This window comes from Nothoprocta perdicaria, unplaced genomic scaffold (genome assembly GCF_003342845.1).
Source record: "Nothoprocta perdicaria isolate Ctin4 unplaced genomic scaffold, notPer1 scaffold_197, whole genome shotgun sequence".
Classification (NCBI taxonomy): domain Eukaryota; kingdom Metazoa; phylum Chordata; class Aves; order Tinamiformes; family Tinamidae; genus Nothoprocta; species Nothoprocta perdicaria.
The window spans coordinates 68,720-89,849 of NW_020455171.1; the positions used below are offsets into that span (position 1 = coordinate 68,720).

General features: G+C 44.2%; 1 protein-coding gene across 1 annotated transcript in view; it reads left to right on the top strand.

Annotated features, from left to right (window-relative positions):
* Nucleotides 1-773: 773 nt before the first annotated feature.
* The window catches only part of GPR137B (G protein-coupled receptor 137B), a 24,488-nt gene continuing 4,131 nt past the window's right edge, over nucleotides 774-21,130 (top strand). Inside the window, exons 1-5 of the mRNA XM_026037384.1 lie at nucleotides 774-1,279; nucleotides 9,446-9,495; nucleotides 13,931-14,153; nucleotides 17,533-17,682; nucleotides 19,713-19,841. Coding sequence (XP_025893169.1) covers nucleotides 911-1,279; nucleotides 9,446-9,495; nucleotides 13,931-14,153; nucleotides 17,533-17,682; nucleotides 19,713-19,841 — 921 coding nt within the window. The 5' untranslated portion in view covers nucleotides 774-910. The remainder of the gene's footprint in view (nucleotides 1,280-9,445; nucleotides 9,496-13,930; nucleotides 14,154-17,532; nucleotides 17,683-19,712; nucleotides 19,842-21,130) is intronic.

A 21,130-nucleotide genomic window follows, 5' to 3' on the forward strand; every position in this document is an offset into this window, starting at 1 on the left:
TGCAAGTTTCTGAATCACTGAGCTTCAGTTCTCACTTCTCACCCCTGTAAGTCAAAKCCAGCAGCCTGCAGTAGCACCTATTAATTCACAGACCGAACTGCAGGGGCGTAGGTGCCAGAAGGTGGGTTTGGTCAGTGCTGCACAGCGATGGCACAAATAGGCAACAGCCAAGAAGAGGAGAACCTGTTTGGCATGTTTGGAGAGGCTTATATACCTTCCCTACCGTTCGAGAGGAATGTAGGATATTAAAAAGAGGATGCTAATGTGTTGGATTTTCTGTGCCAAAATTTATAGTTGTTTTAAGAGATACAGACTCTCCCTTATAGACACAAAGGTTTCTGCAATCCAGAGCTGAACTGCTGCAGCTTATTGCAGTGTTTCAAATTTAATGAGTTTGTTGTGTAGAATTATTTATAGTCAAATGCAGCTAAATAAAGTACTTTTTAAAGCAAAACAAGCAAAAGAAAAGATCCTGAGAAGATACAATGTTGATTACCACCAGGAAAACTGCCAGGTAGCTGCTTATTGCAGAAAACACAACATTACTGAACTAATTTAAAATCCAGATGATTTTCCTGAGGGGGGGGGAGGGAAGAAATCGGCAGTGCGCTGTGTAGAGGCGAGTGGATTTCTTTGTTTCTTGGGGATGGCAGAGATCGGTGCACAAGCATCAGCAACGGGCAGCTTTGGGCCGGCGTTCCCTGCCAGTTGCTGACAAAGGCAGCCCTAATGAATCACTCTGAATTGTGATCATGTGCTACCAGCCCGCAGCGAGCTGCCAAAGAGGAAGTGCAGCTTGTTTTCTTTCATTTTCTTGATTCCTATGCTGTAGGAAGATGAAAGGAGCAGGAGGAGGAGGCAACAGCGGCAGCCAAACTTAATAAATAATTCCGACGACTCCTCATATCAAATGGAGGCCCCCGAGTGGGACCCACTGAAAAATGACACCCTTCCGCCGACCCTGACGCCGGCTGTCCCTCCGTATGTGAAGCTGGGCCTGACCATTGTATATACTGTTTTTTATTCACTCCTTTTTGTGTTCATCTACGTCCAGCTCTGGCTGGTCCTTCACTACAGGCACAAGAGGTTCAGTTACCAAACTGTCTTTCTGTTTCTGTGCTTGTTTTGGGCCTCCCTTAGGACTGTGCTCTTTTCATTTTACTTCAAAGACTTTGTCACAGCAAATTCTCTCAGCCCCTTCATCTTCTGGCTTCTCTATTGCTTCCCAGTCTGCCTCCAGTTTTTCACCCTGACCCTGATGAATCTCTACTTCACACAGGTAAGCAACAGACATTCGGTTGATTAAATCWGACATAATGGTAAAGCTTTATTTACTTACTTATTTATTTAAAGGCTCAGCAGAAAGATATAACTTCTTAATGTATTTGGGCAGGGCAAGATGCATGTATCAGGTATTGGGCTGGGAATTTCACTTTTGATTACGCGCAACTRATCGGTGTAACAGTGAAACGCGGAGCCTGAAGTGGTTGCTTTGGGTGGTTTGCAAAAAGATTTATCTGCTGTACGTTAAAATGGTGTCATTTAATTTAAGGATTGGGGGAAAAAATTACAGCAAAGCTTGAAGGTTAAACCTTCAAAGTGACTTTTAATTGTTATTCTCTGTCATTGCTGTTGTAGTTGTTAGACCCCATAACTTTCTGGCTTAGCAAACCTGATCTCTGTGTGCAGTCAGAACTGAAATGTCTAATTTTGCTGACAGCCATCAGAGCTTGCATAGCTTTGCTAACGTGTTTCTGAGCAAGTAGATTTCTATTCTGTGTATCAATAGTCAAATGGTTGATAGAGACCCACTGCAGCCTYCCATTCCTGTTGTGACCTGTACTACGAATAGCTCCGGGTACTGCTTGTGTCCAGGCCCCTATCCCTGTAAGGGCTAGGTGCTGTATAGAGATATTCCTTATGCATCAAGGACACTGTGATACAAGGACAACTTGACTGTAGAGGCTGGGAAGGGAACAGTATCTGTGCTTTAGAAAGAAGCCCAAAGAGGGTATCTGTGCTATGGACACCTGAGAAGCCACAAGAATGAGACTGTCCAGCGCTCCACATTGCTGCAGGTTAGACCTGCTGGGAGCTCTTAGAGCAGGTTTGGCTGCCTCGGCACCGGGCTGCAGGTGGGATGGAGGCAAAGAGAGGCTGCCTGGCTCGCCTGAGATCTCCCAGGAAGCTTCCAGGAGGGCAGGGGTTTCCTTTGTTACTTCCTGAGCCCCACTGCAGGGCCTTGGGCAGGAAGCCAGGGCTGTCCTCATGTGACCAATGGCACAGGCTGCTTTCCCAGCACCAGTGAGTGGCCGCAAGAGCAGCAACGAGTCCCGCAGCACCCGCAGCAGTGCTGGGGACAGTTTGGGCTTTGCAAGGGACCCGCTGGGGACTGGGTCTGGTGCTTCTGCAGTGGTTACACTGCCACGGGCCTGGCTGCAGAGGTGAGAGCTGCCAGCCCAGAGCTGCAAAAGCAGCAGAGGTAAAAGCCTGAGGGCTGGAAGAGGACTTAGGAGCATATTAAATACTTAGAACCACATAGATGTCTTTGCACATTTATTTGCTTTTCTGGATTGGGTATCTGAAAGACCTACTAACTCACTCTGCTCCATCCCCCTGGACTGGGCCAGATTCTTCCCTCAGACACACAGGTAGAGCTCCCATTGAAGGCTGAAGTCTGAAGCACTTCGTGTCTCAGACAAGAGAAGCTGGAGATGGAGTGAGCACAGAGAATGTGCTGCAGTCTGCACTCTGCCAGCACTCGGGCTTAGTGTTGTAGTAACCAACTCCTTTTGTCTGGGGAAAAGTCCAAGAAGAAAGCTCACAGAATGCACTCGTGTGTCCTTTTAACTTATTTTTGGCATTGCTGTCTGATACCATTAAGGAAGTACGAGCTAGTGGTTGCAAACATGAAAAATGCTAAGGCTACTGGTTCTGCCTTTAACACACTTTCTGCTTTGTCACTGTGAGCCCTCACARTCTTCCTCTGAGCCCTTCTATAAAAGCGTGTAATGGTTACCTGACTTACATGGCTGCTGTGAGGCTTTTGAAACAGTATTTAAAGGGACTTTAAGACTTTCTGATATGTCTCACAGTCTTTCAAGATTGTGGGGCACTGTAGACAAGCATATTGTTAGTATAGCTGTTTGCTTTGGAGCTGGTTGCTGCTGTGAAATCTCATCTCAAATATCTCCCCAGCCAAAGAAAAGCCTTATGAAATTCAGGCACAGCCATTGCAAGCATATAATGTAAGACATGGAATCAGTGCACACACTTCTAATTCACTGTTATTAATTCTTTACTTCTAACCATTAAAAGGTGGTTTGGCTTGAAATTCAGCATCTCCTTGAGACTGTGTATTTAATGTGCATCTAGCTTTCCACAGCAGGCAAGCAAGAACTAGTGAGAAAGGGGTGGAGAGASAGAATTTTGTTTTCAGTAATGGCTTATAACTTCACAGACCTGTTTAGAAGGAACTTTTATCCCTTTTACTTTTCTCTCCAGAAAGGAAAGGGACTATGGCTGTGTCTCGTTACAGAGAAATCATGCCAGTTAACTGGTGCTAAGGTAGAGGACAAGAAATTATTTGGTATAGCATCGGGACCGGGAACTAGAGGTGACCTCCTGAGTCTGGAACCTGGGAATATTTATTATCTGTTCTACTGCACAAACATTTCTACAAGGGATGCTGCTGCTAAGAATGCTTGGAGACATGGATATGAGATGAAAAATCAGTTCTAAAAAATTGCAGGTCTTCCTAGCCAAAGAAAAAAACTCACCTGACAATTGCCTGGGGCCATTTTTTTAGAATAATAAATAGCTTTGCAACCAACAGGAAGTTAGCCACAACTGTTGTTTTTAGAAAGGTATCCCCAAGCAATGAGGTCACGAATTTGGACTGTGCTTCTGTGTAGCAGGACAAATAAGCCATGAGGACAACACGGCAGGGGTTATGCCCAGATTTGCRCATCACTTTCACCAGCAAGAATGCACTGGGGCAGGACCAGCAGACACGAGAGAAGTTATCGTCAAAATAGTTTTAACTCAGAACAATTCCTTAGGGGCCTATATAACAGAAAACATATCTATATAATAGCAGAACATAAAGCATGATAAAGGTAAGGCATATGTATTGTTASTTCCTCTCAGAAATCAGGTACTGCAGAAAATACATATCATCTCTAGTAAAACAACTGAGGAAAATTTATTAATCCTTTTTCTGCATTTATTCTCTTGTCTTACAAAGGTAAGAGGYATGTGACCTACCTCTCAGGATAAGTCTGTGTTTAGGAATCATTCAAGTTAAGTCTTAAATGAAAGTGAGATCAAGAGGTACTTTTTATAAAACAAAAACCCAACAGCAATACCAAGCCAGAGAAAATCCCTGGTCGATCAGTTAGTGAACAGGAGAGTGCATTTCCCCTGCAGAGACTGAAAAGCCCATAGATCTGTTTAGCTACCACAGTTCTGTTGTTGTTTCTGGTTTTGGCTGTTGATAAAGACTGTAAATTGGCAAAAAACATTTTCCACTTTAACTGAATCCAGACAGTGAGGATCCCAGAGCTCAAATGCTCTTTTGTTTGTGTCCTGCCCAGCCAAACCTTCCATTCTCCCTTGCCAATGGCAAGGGGAGGCTGGGCTGAGTCCTCAGGCTTTACCGTCACTGCTGCAGGCATAAACTTAAAAAGGATCTGGGAAAGAAAATAAAAACTTGCCTTTTATGGGGGTGGGGTGAGAGGCAGCAGAAAAGGGCTTGCTTCAATTTGTTCTGTTCCTTTCAGACTTTATGTTTCCCTGGGGAACAGGATACACGTGAAGGAGGATGAAGGCTGGGATGGAGGGTTGCAGGCTCAGAAAAACAGGTTAAGGCCAAAGCCCGTGAGTGTTAGGGGCTGTTGGAAATCTTCCATGGCCAGGCACCGCAAGCTATTTGGTGGGCTGGGGGTTAACCTTTGTCTTCTCCAGCACCCTGGTAAGGTGGTGCTGAGCTGAAGACCTGGGAGTCTCTGCAGGTGGAGAAGGGCTGGTAGGTGCATTTACCTCTTCCTCTTCCTCTTCCTCTTCCTCTGGCACCTTCCCTTTCTCTGGCATCTAGATTGGGAAGTTTACTCTGCCTCCCAGGCAGGGCTGATAAAAATCAGGGACTTTCAAATGAAGAGAAATTGTGCCGGGTAAGACAGTTAAGAGGGGAGCTGGCCATGCTAGGAGTGCTTTGAAGGGTGGGGGAAAACCAGTGCAGCACTTTGGGAGAGGTTACGGATCTCAGTGGAATTCTCATTGAGGTACACGTTATCTCTGTGAAGAAAATTAAGATAACTTATCCTCTAATTACTCAGGATARCATTTTAAAAGTTATACCACCAGAGACAGAACAGAAAGGTTTTTTTTTCTTTAATAAAAATAACAACATTCTTTACATAGCTTTGTATTAATTTAAAGCATGCTCTAGGCTCCACACACAGAAGACTACACAGGAATCAAAACAGAGATCGCTAAGTGTCATCAAGTCTGTTGGGTCCATAGGAGAGGTTAGACCTGCCCACAGTGATGCTGCCTGCCAGCATCTGGTAGAAGGAATAAGGTGATTTCAGTCGGCAGATGATTTGATGGGAAAGCTACACATGCAAATTTACTGTGACTACCAGACTCATGATGGTCCCTCTCCTGCGCCTACTAGTTTTACCAACTTACACGAGGCTGCATATGGTAGTGAGCCATGTTGTCCATGTAAGCAAGCCTGGCAAACCATGTAGAGTTTAGGGAATAGCAAGAAGACTGGGCATATTTGGGGGAATCTGATCCAAAGGTAGAAATATTTAACATGAAAGAATGAACATGGTGGAAGGAGAGAAGGGGCAGGGGGGTCTCAGACTGAACATACACAGTGGAGAAAAGGTGTTCAAGCTGAGGGGGTGGGTCTGGGTCTGTATGAGACGGGTTTCAAGGCACAAAAAAAGAAATTTGCATGGAAGAATGTGACAGAAGGAGAGGGAGGAAGTGWTGAAAAGACCTGAGATGGAAAAGCACCCTCTGAACTCTGCAGCTTTCTGAAGTGAGAACTGGAAAAAAAACTTCATTCCTGTGTGGAGAGCCATCTTGAGATGTATGCAAGCACTTAGCATGTACCTGAGGCTCTCTGGTGAGCTGTGGTTCCTGTAAAAGTGAATTAGTTCAGCTAGACCTAGGGCTACACTGGAGGTCTATGCCAGCAGTCACATCAATTCAGCTAAATCAGAGCATGGATTTAAAATTGCCCCAGRGAGATTTTTATTTTTGTTTTGTTCTGGGTGTATCTGACTTGGCTTTGACCCTTAACACTGCTGCTTACAGTGCACTCATCAGGAGAGGCTCCTGATGTACTTGCATAGCCGTAGCAGGAGCCCCCTTGACTGCCCRTGGGCCCTCCTGCCACCCCACTGCTCATCTCCCGGGGCTCTGGTACTGCAAGGTTAGCTTGCAACTGGCTGCATCAGTTCCTGCAAGAGAGAAATTATCCCTGGCTCAAGGGCTTCTTGGAGCCCTTTTGTACTGCTGCAGCTCTAGGTGCCAGACATCTACCTCAGGGGAGTGGAGGAGAGTGTGAGAAGCTCTTCTGAGGTTGAAGTTTCCAGTTCTTCAGCAAAAATGAATCAAAATAGTCTATTTCTATTTTAAAGAACAAGCAAAAAAGGAAATGCTTTTAAGAAGAAAAACTAATCTTCTAGACGTTAGAAAATTAGCAAGAAATTTCACTAGCTTTTTTGTGTATGTTTTTGTTTGTTTGCTTTCTCTTGTTGCTATTCATCTTGGGCCTCTCTGGAAGATCTTTTTTAAAAAAAAAATCTGCCTTCTGCTGGCTCTGTAGTCTGTTCTTAGGAGTAGCCTGGTTTGCTCTGGTCTGCTGGAAGACTTGCTTAGATAACTCAGATATTGACTGGAAGCTTTCTCAACACTCCTGTGGGGAGGGGCCATTGAGCAACCAGTCTCTTGGGGCGTGTTAAATTACTCTTAAAAGCAAAAAGTGGCACCCACACGTGTAAGGTGAGCAGAGATCAGCTTCTGACATCCTTATTCCCACTGGACAGTCTCTTTTTTGGGACAACCACAGTGCTTCCAGCAAGGATGCTCATAGGATAAGGTAGCCAAGGTAGAATCGCAGAAACGCAGCCGTTTTAGCAGTTTCACCTCAGATGTTGTCCTGTGTGTTACCTGCAAGAGGAAGGTGTCACGGCTGGTTTGAGCTAGGCCAGCTTTGCTGAGCCGGGCACACTTGTGCCGTGTCTTGGGATGAGAGTGCACCATGATCTTTCAGGTCCCCTTCTTTGCTGGGGGACCACAGGAGATGGTCCTGGATGGTTCTGGAACCCATGAATCTCCTAGGTTCTCCAAACTCAGTCTCACATATGGCCCACTGCAAATTGCTTGTCTTGTGTGGTGATTTTGTGCACTGCTTTGAACACTTCTGGTCGCCRCAGCTCGTGAAAGTTGTCAAAATTAACGGTACAATATGTGTGAGTAGGTGCAACTCAGAACAGGTGAGGGTTGTGGAATAGCCCTAAAGACAAGTTAGACCTGTTCAGTTCAGATTAGGTCAGGAATCTACTTACTCCCCAGCTGACCACAGTGTCATGCAGAATAAAGAGGGCAGGCAAAATGCCCTATAAACCAGTCTCTCCTCTGAAAGCTGCCAGCCCACAGCTGCGCGACAGAAACATGAAATATTCACAGATTTGTTACATCTTTCCTCAAGTAGCAAATAAATAAGATTTGCTCCTGAATTCCTGTGAGAATTCATCATCTAGGTATTTAGATAAGGAATCATAAGTATCTTCCAYAAGGGGTAGTGCTGGAGGTGTTAACTATTTGAAAACAGTATCAATGGTTGCAGAATATTTTTAGGTTTTTTTTTTTTTTTTCAATTTCTCAATTTTATTCTCAGCTGTTATTTTTGCAGGGCTACTAAAATGCTCCATTCTCTCTACTGGTTCACCTAGTAAGCTAAGCAGATTCATGTGCCACAGAAATAATTTCCATGTAAAGGCAGCTATTTATGGTGAATAGGAGTTAAATGACAAGTTGTTCCAGGAACACTGGAACAAGTGAGGCCTGATTTCTCCGGATCTGTGTCTCATGCTTGACTTTGAGCTGTGATTGAAGCTTTTTTTCCCCATTATTAGAGTATTTCTTATGGTTTCTTATGGTATGGTATTTCTTATAATGCTAGAGTATTTTCTATGCACAGTTTCTCATTTAGGGTAATGTTTAGGAACATTATGCAGTATTCTGCCTAGACAAGGCATATTTGAGGTGTGTTTCCAGGGCCCCCCACTTCTATTAAGTTGCTGTTTTAAGAGGATGGTAGAAAGATCCCATCCTTGACACTTTAATAATTCTGTCTTCCATTCTCAGAGCAGTCTGAGCACCAGACACATAGTGTGGGATAGCTAGAGAGTTTCACAGCAGATGCATGGCTACATAAACATCTTGATCACGTAAGTCCTGTTTCCTTGGGAAAGTATGGTAATCCTAGCAAATATTATGCAAGATACACTAAAGTGCATGCAAAACCAAATGAATGGGTAAGGCAGGATAAGTTGAGAAAAAAACGATTAGGTAATAACCCACAACAAATCATGTGGCTTTTTTTTAAAAAAAAAAGAAAAAAAAAAAGTAATCAGTGTGTTTTAGTGTAGGCTGCTGACTTTAAATAAATGACCTTTATAAATTCAGTTTGATGGAGGAGTTGTGTTGGCTTACGAAAAAGCAATGATGTTTCCCTTGAAGCTTATGTTTTTAAATACCTGGGGCTGATATTACATAGCTACTGGGTAGCAGATGCATCGATATTTTTTCTTTTCTGCTACAGCAAGATAACTATTGTGTCTCAGCTATCTCACTATAAAAATGTGTACTGTTCTCTTAGTGAACATAAGTCAGTGGAAGTCAAACACACCTGGGATTAAAACAAGGAGTTTGGTTCCCACCAACATCCTTCAGGTAATATGACATGTTTCAACATGTATAACCAATTTCAGTCCAGAAAGCTATAGGCAGGGTACTAAGGTCTCTTTATGTGAATAGAGCATCTAACCCAATATGCCAGTATGAGCTGATTGCATGACAAACGTGTACTGCCAGGCAATGAAAAGACATAATTCTTCACCTTTTGGATTGTACTGCCATTGGTCTTGTGAATTTTGGTATGAAGGACCTTACTCCCAAGTTAAAATAAACAAGAAATAATGATGCAGACAAATTGTATACAGATATATCTTAATATCCTGCTGAGTGGTTTTAATAGTTTATTGGTTKCCTGCCATGGATAAGCCATAAATGCATTTTTTTTGTGTGTGTAATGAAACCCATCATTACATTTCATTTGATGTGAGGTAGGATGCCTTTAGATCATTGTGTCTTTCTTTACTTGTGTGTATCCTGTCTGATGCAATATTTTTCTGTTTTGCAGGTCATTTTCAAGGCTAAGTCAAAATACTCCCCAGAATTACTCAAATACAGGTAAGAACTGCAGTAAAGTAGTCATGCATTTGGAGAAACACTGCATCTTTGATAATTTGTAGTGGTCATAACCACTCATATATAAAAGTTTTATAACGATGAATGATGGTTCTGACAACATATTCTCTCCTGTGACATTTAGAAGTCTGTGTAATTTTCCAACACAAACTCCATTTTTAGACATTCAGATATTTCAAGGCAAGTATTTCTGTTGCAGGCAGGAAACTCTGACCTTGGTGGTCTGTTTATAGGTTTTAAAAGAAACTCTGTGTGTTGAGGAATTCAAATGCACTGCTTTGGTAAAGATAGCAGGGTGATGTGTGCACTGTCACAGGAATGAGTGGGACTGTATACTCAGAATTAATTCAGAATTGAGGAGAGAGATAATAAAAGAGAAACTGAAAAGCTTTGAGAAGGTGAAAGATTTGTCGAGACAGATAGCAAGAATAGATGCATCTCAGTGATGTGTCCGGGAGCTCAAAGATAACTTCTCAGCTCTGGAGTTTTGATGCATTTATCAACTTTGCATTTATATAAGTGATTTGTTTGAGATGTTTGAGCTGGAGGAATTGTCAGGAACCACTTAAAAACTCCCCCAAAGGTGGTAGAAGTTCAGGAAGCTGAAGAAGAGCTCAATAAATAAATGTTCATTGTTGCAATACCTAGAAGCCTCAGTCAAGGGCAAAGTTATTTAGCTAGGATAAGAGAGAGAGGCTATCTCCTCTCTAAAGAATTTATAATCTAAGTTCAGGATAGGAAAGCAAAATAATTTGCAACTGTAATCTGACCTGCTACTGATTTACTGTTCAGCAGAATATGGCACTATAACAACAACAACTATATCAACAAATATTAGGATTGTTCTTGCCCTGGAAACCTTGTTATCAAGTTGGGTTTTGATACGGCTGGATTGGCAGATGTGTGGAGCAAGTGTTTCAGAAACCACGTTTGGTGGAATATACAGTGAGAGCAGTGTGGGTTGGCCTGTGCTGGTGTTGATGACTAGGAAGGGTAGGGCCAACAAGGGTTGGTGGCTGAGCGAGGGATGAGGGTCTTCTTGCTGGAAGGAAGCTGATGCAGCCAATATGGGTGCAATGAGAAAGGCTACATCTGTTTGGTGGACCCAGGAATGCTTGCAAGTGAGTGGGTCTGTGTGCATAGCTTGGATACATCCCAAACACAAGGGGCAAGAGCCAGATGCTCCCTGGTCAGTACCATGGCACAAAGATTGACATTCTCCTTTGGCTTCTGTGGGATGGAAACCCAGGAGTGTGGACTGGCTGACAACTTGGACTCACGGCAGCCAGGTCCCCAGCCAGCCCCAGCATGAGCAGCGGGGCATGGTGAGGCAGAAACTTCGAACCTCATCTGCTGCTGACGTATGTGGCAAGGCTTTCTTCTTGAAAAATTGCTCAAAAGTGCCTTTAAGGAAAGGGGCCTTGTGACTTTTAGGCCATGGGTATGGAATGAGGGCATCAGCACCATGCGCATAGCTCTTGGAGCATTTCCATTCCTAAACACTTCCATATTGTGACCTGAATTGCTCTTGTACAGAGTACCCACGCAACAGCTTCATGTCTACCCTGCCTCTTGTTAACTGCATTTCTAACAGAGCACCCTTGGGTCTGGTGTAGCCTTCATCCTCATATGCAACTCTACAATGAAGGACCTGATTAGCACTTTGTGTTAATGTCTGCAACTCTTAGTATGGATGTGGCTAGCCTGCATTTAAGGGCCATATAAAGCTGACCTGGTTTCCTTTCTTGTACAATGTAACTGAAGTGGTCTAAATACATACACACTCAGATAGTAAATACATCAATGATGTGCATTAACTATAGCAGGCTAGTGAGAGCCGAATGATTTTGGCCTACGGACAAGGGCTGCAGTCTGCACTTAATAAATTTGATTTTTGATCGTTGCTGAATGTTCACTTTTTGATTTTTTTTCATTTCCTTTAATAAAGGTCAGGCCTTGTTGCCTGGTGTTGTCATTCTTGCAATGGGTAATGACTRCAGGAACCAGGCAGCAGCAGTGAAGTAGGACTGCATCTGTTTATTGACACAAGGCTCAGAAATCAGAATCTTTCCAGATATGGAAAAAAAAATATAAACTTCTGCAAGGGAATGAGAATGTAAAGCAACCTTTCCTCAGCAGAGCCTTCCTGTTGCTAGTTGTAGCAAAAGAGCTCAAGGCCTGAGCCAGTCCCCCTTTGTATTGAAGCAGCCCTGCTGCTTCTCTCTGTGTGCTTGGGGATTTCTTAACACCGCTGGGGCTGGGTGAGGTTTACTGCATTGTGTGCGCCAGCCTGGTTACACACAAGCCTCAGACCCTGCATGGTTTCTGAGGAAACCACAAACAAAATGAGGTAGTTTCACACGGATTTTCCCATTAAGCCAGCCAGAACTCACTGCATTGAGATGAATTTTGATTTTAGATTCAAAGAAAAACTTAGAGGGTGAATCCAGCCTAGCACAGCAAGAGCAGAAGATCCCAGCACCCGCCTACCCCAGAGTTCCTTCCATTACACAGCGCTCCTTTTTCAGGGAACAGCCCCAAGAGGAGGATTACGCACAATAGCTGAACAAATAGTCACTTGCATAATGTGAGMGCATCTCCCTGCCTGTTTTCTAAAAAATATGTTTATCCACCCATTGTAAGTGCCCTGGAAGCTGAGATTTAGTGACACGTTTTGCCTTTAAGTGAGGCAGCTGCAGAGACCCTAAAACTGCCCTAAGAGATGTAGCCTTCATGTCCACGGACTCAGAGGCTTCAGCAACAACATGCCTGTTGTCAGAGCCGGCGGCCGCTTCCACAGCCGCGTGAGGTCAATAGCGGTGATGGAAGATCATTATGTGGAGCACTGCCCAACGGGCCGGCCGAGGCTGCTCACCCTGGCGCGCACAGGAGCGTGCGGGCACAACAGCACCACACTGCTCTTTGCTCTGCCAGGCCCAGGCCAGGAGGAGCCCGTCCGAGAAGCCTCTAGGCCTCGCTGCTTGCAGGCTGACAGTACGGACAAGCAGGAGGGCCCCCAATGAAGCCGAGCAGCAAGAGAGCACGTTCCTCCCACAAGCAGGCGAGGTGTAAGAGGCCACCTTTCCTCCTCAGCCTGCTGCCCACAGGAATATTTTACTTRCTTTGCAGCCAGGGAGCAGAGATGAGTCCATCACACTCTGTGTTTTGGGAGAGGAGGGGAAGACACATGGCCATCACTTTCAGTTCTCCCAGTTACACATCTGAACAGTCTCAAAGATGCAGCCTCCCCGTTCCTGCCCTCAAAAAAAACCCCAACTCTTCAGTTTTATAGTTGGCTGGATACCATCCCAAAAGGATTAGAGCATGCAGAAATAAAAGATTATACTGAATGAAAGTAAAACAATCAGATTTCAATTCCTCAGAAACAATTTGGGCATTTCCGATCAGCCAAATTCAAAATTCTCAGCAGACATGAAGGGCTGTTCTGTGACTACTCTCAYAGACTTTATCTGAAATTGCCTTGGTCAGCAGTGATAATACAATAAGCAACATTAGAAATGAAAACACAGTCCCTTTTTTTTTTTTTTTTTAATGAAAAGCTCTGCAGCTGTGTGTAGGTGTAAAGAGAAAAGCAGCCATCCTTCCATATGTGGCATACTTGTATTGTAAGTAGCAGAGCTGGGGAGATGCATAAAAGAGATGGTTGAAAACAGCCCAGCTTCTAGGCTCCTCTGCCTCACACTTCTGTTCCAGCTCTGCTCCTGGGGCTGTGCAAATGAACACTTTGCCTGACATCAATGGCAACTGTCAATTCAGAATCAGTGTGCATATTTAAAATTCTCGATTTTATTTTCAAAATATTGCTCATGATCAAGATACTTCGGAAAAGGGACAGAGAAAGGGGCTGGGGAGCTAGTACCTGGGAGGTTTTTCTTCCTATTAGACTCTTTGTTAGTTTAATGTGCAATCGGACTGCAGACATTGGTAGTCAATGGTGCTGTTCATGGGACTAATTGTGTATTAAAACCGAGATCAAAAGCAGTGTTTTCCAAGCAACTCAACTTTGGTTTCCAAGCAGGTCTCTTATGCAAGTGAGTAGTTGCGTAAGAACAGGAATGTGCTGTATGAAGTGCATGCTCTCAGAAAGCACATGCATTTTTAAAGTCACTTTTAAGAATTGTGCCGTTGTAGTTCTGCTAAGGTGCTTTCAAGTTTTGTTGCTTGCCATTAGATTCTTATGGTGTATTGCAGAACTTTAAAAGCATGTTTAAAATGGGTGATGTTCATCTCTCCAGCAAGGTGGAGCACTTTAATTTAGGCTTTGGGCAACTGGTTTCTCTGGGAGCTCTCGCAGCCCCAGGACGTGGTCCTTTTGTTGCTGAGTGAAGAACCAATCTCATGACTGACACATGCTGAACAATGTTGCTAAAACTCTGTTTTCTCCTCATCCTCTCAGGTTGCCCCTCTACCTGGCTTCTCTTTTCATAAGTCTCCTCTTCCTCTTGGTGAATTTAACATGTGCTGTACTGGTGAGAACAGAGAATTCAGAGAGAAAAGTCATTGTCTCTGTCCGGGTGGCAATTAATGACACGTTGTTTGTGCTGTGTGCAGTCTCACTCTCCATCTGCCTGTATAAGATTTCCAAGATGTCTTTAGCCAACATTTACTTGGAGTCCAAGGTAAGGTGCATTTTCAGTTCTTCTACAGGACCTTTCCAGTGCAAGGTTGCAGTTCTTTAGGTTCCCCTGAGAGCTTAAGCTTCACAGTTTGCACCTGGCTGTCCATCCTGCTCACAGAGAAACTAAATTATAGGTGGTAACACCGGTGCTTTTGGCTAACACGAGAGACCTCAAAGTATTGTGAGACAAAGAATTGGCAGAATGTAATACCTGGAGTTTCTCACAGCTGTTTCCCAGGTGAATACTGCTTTCTCCGGATTCCCATCCAGAGACCACTTAATTTCAGGACCACTACATAAAGATGGTCTACACTTTAGGATCCCTCACCTTGTCAAATTATTGACAGATTATTTTAGTATTTAAGGTAGTGTGATAAAGATAATCCAGAAAGGAGAATATGAACTTCCCTTTATGAATTTGTCTACTGTCATATAGATAGTGAGAGGGTGTTCTAAAAGCCATAAAAATTACAAATTCAGTCCAGTGGGTAAAAGGGAAGAAAAGTCTATTTTATTACAAAATGTTTTGAAAAGAAATATTGTTGGGTTGACAACTTTGGACACATCCTGTGCTCAAACAGATGGCTTTACTGGTGACATCACAAAAGTTGTGGTAAATGGTTAAATCTTAAAATGAATAGAATTTAACCAATACCTATTACCACAGCAAACCTTTCAAAAAAATTGCTTTTCAGCTAGTATTTAGAAAATCCTACAATAAAACTCTTCTCTCCATTTGCTTAATCAGATGAAAGGAATATTTTTTTGCTGTTTAATCAAATCTGGCCATATGGCACAACTGAAAGTTCATGGCTGAGCCATGATTTAAAAACGCAGCTTAGTTTGTTTTGTTTCTTTCAAATCTGCTGTTTGCTGACCAAAGGGCATGAGCAATGGATTATTTCTGCCGGTAAGAAAAGATTCTCTACGGCTGCAAATCTCAGAAGCGTAAATCTCGGTAACAAAGCGGTGTGAACCTAAGGGAGGCTTTGGTAGATTACTCTGTTCCGTTTCCTCCCCTGCTGGAAACATGATCCTCTCTATTTCAAGTCATTTCACAAAAAAAAAAAAAAAAAAAAGCAAACAACCTCAGACATTACTGCAGCAAGGAAAAGGCAGAACATTCACTTGATGCAAGAACTTTGCATAAGGGAATGAGCATTAATGAGAGCTTTAGTTCTTTCTGCTGACCTGAAATTTGAGTTCCTCTGGGGACTTCCAGTGAGATTTGACTGCACATATTTATGGACATAGAATGCTGGTGCCAGCAGTGGGAAAACATCCAGTTTTAATCTGCTACTCTTGTGCTGCAACACTAGGTAAAAAGACAAATCCATGTCTAGCAGGGATGTGACAGAAGGATAGCTGGAGAGAATGGGCACCCTGGGGTGTTTRGAGGCAGGGTTGGGGTGAAGGTGCCCGTGGTTGGGCCCAGGGGCAAATCTGCTCCAGAGCTGAGGCTAAGGCAGCGCAGCCCTCCCTTTGGGTGCTACCTTGGGCTGGATCCAGCTGGATGTGCTGCCAGCCGGGGCTCCCCTCTTCGGTGGTGGCCTGGGACTGAGAAAGGCCTCCTCTGCCTTCGCTTTGCCCTGGCATTTTCCCTTCACCAAGCCAGTGAAAACAGGATGTGTTTCTTCTTCTTTGTACTTGGTGTAAAGGCTGTTGGACCTGCAGCATGTTTAAGGGCTCAGGTCCCTGCAGGGCAAGGTCCCTGCAGGAAGCACAAACACACACAGAGGGAAGTACCAGCACCTCAGTGCTCAGCAGTTCCGCTGTGCTCCGTGGGTCAGTGCTGCTCCGTGGGTCACCCYTTGTGCCAGTCAGTAGCTGCTCTGCGCTCTTGCCCGCCCGGGGTTTCCGTCCCTGCCTGACGCACAAGGAGAACAGACAAGCGCCCAGCAGACATTTCCCCTGCGTGGCGTGTGCTGCCCGCYGGCCCTGCCGCTGCTCTCACCGCCGCGTTCACTACTTCTGGGCTCAATTCGCCTGTGAGAGCRGGCGCTGGGCTCGCTGCAGACATCAGCACAGGCTGTAGCCCCAGGGATAGGGCAGTTTCCAGCAAGGTTTTAAGCAGGGAGTGAATTAGAGAGGTTGATGGCTCTGTGGATTTCATAGTGTTTCTCAGCTCTGATTTCATGAGGCTTTTTATTTTGGTGGGAAAGAAGGCAAACTACATTTCTGCTAGATTTTTGACTAGTTGCTGAACTCCTCTTTCACGGCATTAGAGAACAGGCAGGACAGCAGAGCCGCAGGACAGCAGCCACCAGCAGGGATGAGCAGTTGAGTRGGGCTGGTTGCTTTCCTTAAGGCTGGGGCTGCACACATGGTGACTTGGTGGCTCTCTCTGCCTCAGGCTGCCCCGGTCCTTGTGCAGTCTCCTGCCAGGGCCCTTCACGCCGCTGCTGTCTGCAGCTCTGAGTAGTGTCTGAGTGGGGGGAGTCAGGTGCAGACCCTTGTGCCTCCTCTGCTGCTGTGAAGGGTMCTGTGAGGAGAGGAGCCCCTGGCTCTCAGTTCCTCTTTCACGTGTAGGAGAGGAGCCCGTCTGCATCCCCATCTCCCTGCTGGAAGAGGGAAAGGGGAGGGCTAGTGAAGCCACCAAACTCAGGGCATTTTATTCCTGTGAAAGGGCACAGAGCACTAACCTGTCTTTCCTGCTCCAGCTATGCAAGGCGCTACTCCAGGCTAACTGCACAGAATTCCCTCTGAGCTGCTCCTTGCAAAAGCAATGCCGCTTCTGTGCCTGCCTCCATGATCATACACTGATCCCTGCAGTTCTGGCTCCTGGAGCCCATCCCTTCTTGCTGCTGGTCTCTGCGCACCCTGAGYCCTGTGCCCAGCAGCTGGGCGCCTCTTATCGAGCCTGCCACAGGACCAGGCTGTTTTCCTTGCTCTGTCCCTTTCCTTCCCAAGGAGTGTTAACCTGTCCCGCTGTCTCACTGGTCCGCCCCAGCCCTGTCCTTGCTCCGGCTTYGCCACCTCCCTGCCTTGGGTGAGGCAGGATGTTCTGCTCCTGTCTGAGCTCCTTACTCAGAGCAGGAAACACGAGTACAGCAAGTTGCTATGAAGAGAAGCAAGGCCACATGGTGCTAGTGAGCGAGTGCCCGKTGCGGGATGAGGCTGAGCTCTCTTGCTCCCTTTTGCACCGCGTGTAGCCTCTATGTACTTCAATCACTCTGAAAACAGCATCCCTCCAGCATAAGCAGGAATGAGACACAGCCCTTGGTGGGGGGGTGGAAAATGCTATAGTGATCAAACACAATAAAAGGAAAGAAAAAAAGTCAGTCACATTTGTCATGCAGAGACAAACCCCAAGGTCCATGCAAACAATGTTCTCATCAACTTCCCGTATGAATAACAACCTGTATTTAAATCTCTCCTAGGGCTCATCCGTCTGTCAGGTGACAAGTATAGGAGTGACTGTTATACTGCTTTATACCTCACGAGCCTGTTACAACTTGTTCATCTTATCATTTTCTCAAACCAAGAAAGTCAATTCGTTTGATTATGATTGGTACAACGTATCTGATCAGGCAAGTATGAAAATAAGTGCTGCTGAGAAAAGCTCGTTCTATATGTGGGTGACTAATTCCCAAAATACTGTGACAAGAGACACTTACATAATCAAATCCTATTGATTTTTTCTTACTGAATGTACTACGATAGCTTTGTTTCAGAAATATGAGTTTCTGGGAACAGTGGCATGGAGGCAGGTAAATAGGGCTAAAATTATTTAAGTAATTAAATCAGATTTTTAGTTAATATGTTTTTTACCATAATTATAATGTTCAAAAAAAAAAAAAAGAAATCCTTTTGTTTTAAAAGAGTGTTCTGTCCATTAGAAAGAAGGTACTGTATTTGGAGAGGAAGAAAAAACAGGACTTGATTCCACTAAAATGTTAAATTCTGCAGCTGTTGTAAATCCATTGCCATCCAGTGCAGTGGGGTTATTTATTTTAATCCTCTCAGTCCTACAATCTCAGACTATGTTTTTTTGTCATCTCTTAATTGCAAGTGAAAATTCAGATGATTGAAAACTAACAACAATAGCAGTGTCCGAGCAGGTGATTCCTTGTTGACTTTCATGAAGCTTGGCCATCTGAATAATTTCTTACATTGAAATATGTAGATTTAGACTTTTATTAATTAAAAAAAAAATCACCCTGCATGTTGAGAGGATAATATTCAGATCTTAGTTTTCCAAACCTTCTCAATTTTGTTTGGCCTCAAAGCCCCAGACACCTGGCATTTGCCCACACAAAGGCAGAGCATGGGCCGTGTTTCCAGGGCCTCATTGTGCCGGGTTGGCTGAGCAGAGCCGGAGCCATTAAGTTTGCTGCTGAGCAGTAGGTACAACGGCAAATAGGTCAGTAGGCAGTAGGGCAAGATGGCCTGGGGGCKCTCCTTAAGAGCTGCTTGAGCAGAGTGTGTCAGGGGATGGCGGATCCTCCTGMTGCAGTGGGGCTGAGGAGCACAGCCAGGCTGGGCCACTCCGTGGGGTTAGGAGGACTGGCTTGAAGCACTGGCTGCGGCTCCTCTGCTGCAGCTGCTTCCTCTTCTGGGGCCTGGAGTGATGCAGTGGCTGCAGCTCCCCTAGGCCCTTGCAGGCCTCTCCYGTGCTGACTGCTGCCGACCTGGAATACAGGTCCTGGGACTTCCTGACCAGAATATTTGATCTAGCTTCTCACGTGGAAGCCACAACTGTAGGGAACTTATTACTAAGTGCTTTAGGGCGTTGAACTGTTGCTTTTTGAACATGTAGTCTGACATGTGACATTAGGGCTGCACTGATTTGGGAGCACACAATTACAGTCATATGAAAAGGACCTAGAACTGAAGGAGCAGGTGCCCATGTTGGTAGTCACTTTTGTAGTAYGGAAGTTGTAGTACACTGGTAGTACAGCCCCATATTTGTGCTGTGGTACKTTCTCAGCTCACCCATTAGAAACATGACCCTGCTTTCCCCTSTATGAGACACATGGAAGGGTAGGATTTGCCCTCTGCAGCTACAGCAGATGATAGAGAGGAAGGCAGCTGGGAGGTCAGCTGTAGCACTGGAGTAGCAGCACTGCTGTTCAATCTGACAGTGAGCACCAACTTGAAGGGGTGCAACCCTTAAAATTTGAGAGCCAGATTTCCAGCAGTGCCCTTGGAGGCTTAGGCACTGCTTGTGCCTTCACGTATTATTTCCATCTGAAAAGGGGCTAGAAGAGTAGTTTCTCATTACCTTGATTTTATTGCTTTCTTTCCAGCCTTAAAACCTGACAAGAAACCACTGAACTTAGATTTTGTCAAAGGAGAAGGAGGAGCAAAAAGAAGAAGGGACATTGGAAAGAAAGGGAGACAATGTACTGAGCACATCATAGAATATTGATTCTTTTTAGTAGGTCTTTAATCATAAGCCAGGTTAATCCAGCTTTACCAGATGGAATTTCTGCCCACGCTGTCAAACATTTCAGCTGCGTAAGTGTAGGTCTTCATAATAAGACATGTTGCCTCCTGCACCTTTTAAACAAGCTGCCTTTTTCATTTGTAAACATTGTTCACTTTGACATTTTAACAGGCAGATCTGAAATGTCAGCTGGGAGACGCCGGCTACATTGTGTTTGGAGTGATTCTTTTCATCTGGGAGCTCTTGCCAACTTCCTTGGTTGTGTATTTCTTCCGTGTCCGAAACCCTACGAAAGACCTTGTGAGTGGAACTTGTTACATATTTGGTAGCCCAAACAGGGCTGGGGAGGGCAGCTTCTGAGGGAGCTTTTGCTTTATGTTCTAACTTCTCGTTTTCAACATCTCTTTGGCACAATAAAAACAACCCAAGTTTCCCATTTCTTCATACTAAGTTTTCATGGGAGGAATTCGTCATATTTACTCAGAAGACAGGCAACTAGTTTATCTTGAAAGTCAGGAAAGGGTTTAAATTCAGGATCATCTTTCTTTTGGCTTAATATGGTCCTTTCTTGAGTCAGTGGAAAGCAAAAAAAAACCCCAAGCCCAAAAAAGTGTGCTGTCACAAAGACAGCAATGATTGCCTGCTGTTTAACAGTGTATGGTTTGTATAAATTGGATGCTTTCAACATTGTGCACATAGAATTATTTCCATGTCAAAGACCTATAAAAAGCACTAGCTGACATTTTTTGTTTAGAAATTAAGGTGCAGGTTGCAAGGATATTTTTAAATGCCCTCCCTATCTTGTAATATAGATGGACAAGTATCTCTCCATAGGCACAGGCTATAACCTCTCCAGGTCAGCATGGCAGGCACACATAGAATATCAGCACTGCTCTAGGATTTCCTGGGTAATGGGACTGTTTCTGTAGACAAACCAAATGAAAACTAATATTGCCCAAAGAGAATGCAAACAACAAGCTAACAAGTGAAGCACTTCATAGAAACTTGTTAGGTAAGGTCACATCTTTATTCTTGCACACTAATTTCAGAGACAATAATTAAGCCAAGCCTAACAAGGAAATAACTCTGCACCTGAAAGGGTGACAGTAAGTTAACAGTAAACATTTTTTGCTATTCAAGACATCACACTAGGAAACCTATGCCTTTTACTTCAGGGTCCTTCAAAATATCTCAGAGCCACTTCTGCTAAGAATTAGTTCTCGACAATTATAAAGAAAAGATTCCATATTTTTTAAAAAGAGAGCCTACTGGTGATGTCTAAAATATGATTACAAAGAGAAAAACTGTCCACATACGGATTTGGAGTCCTACTCAAATGAGAGCTGCACTTAGGTCAAACAGGCAGTTTTCTCTCGCAAGTGTTAAGGAGCACTGCAGTTATCACAGACAATATGACTTCGTATTTTGATTTGCCAAAAGCCTGAAGTCTCAATTTAATTTTATGAGTACCTCCTAAGATGAACATTGTCTGTCATAGTAGATTAGTCCTTGGTGATTCTTTTTTTCTACATAGAACAGCAATATTTTTGCTAGAAAACATGCTTATAAGAAGAAAAAAAAAAAAAAAA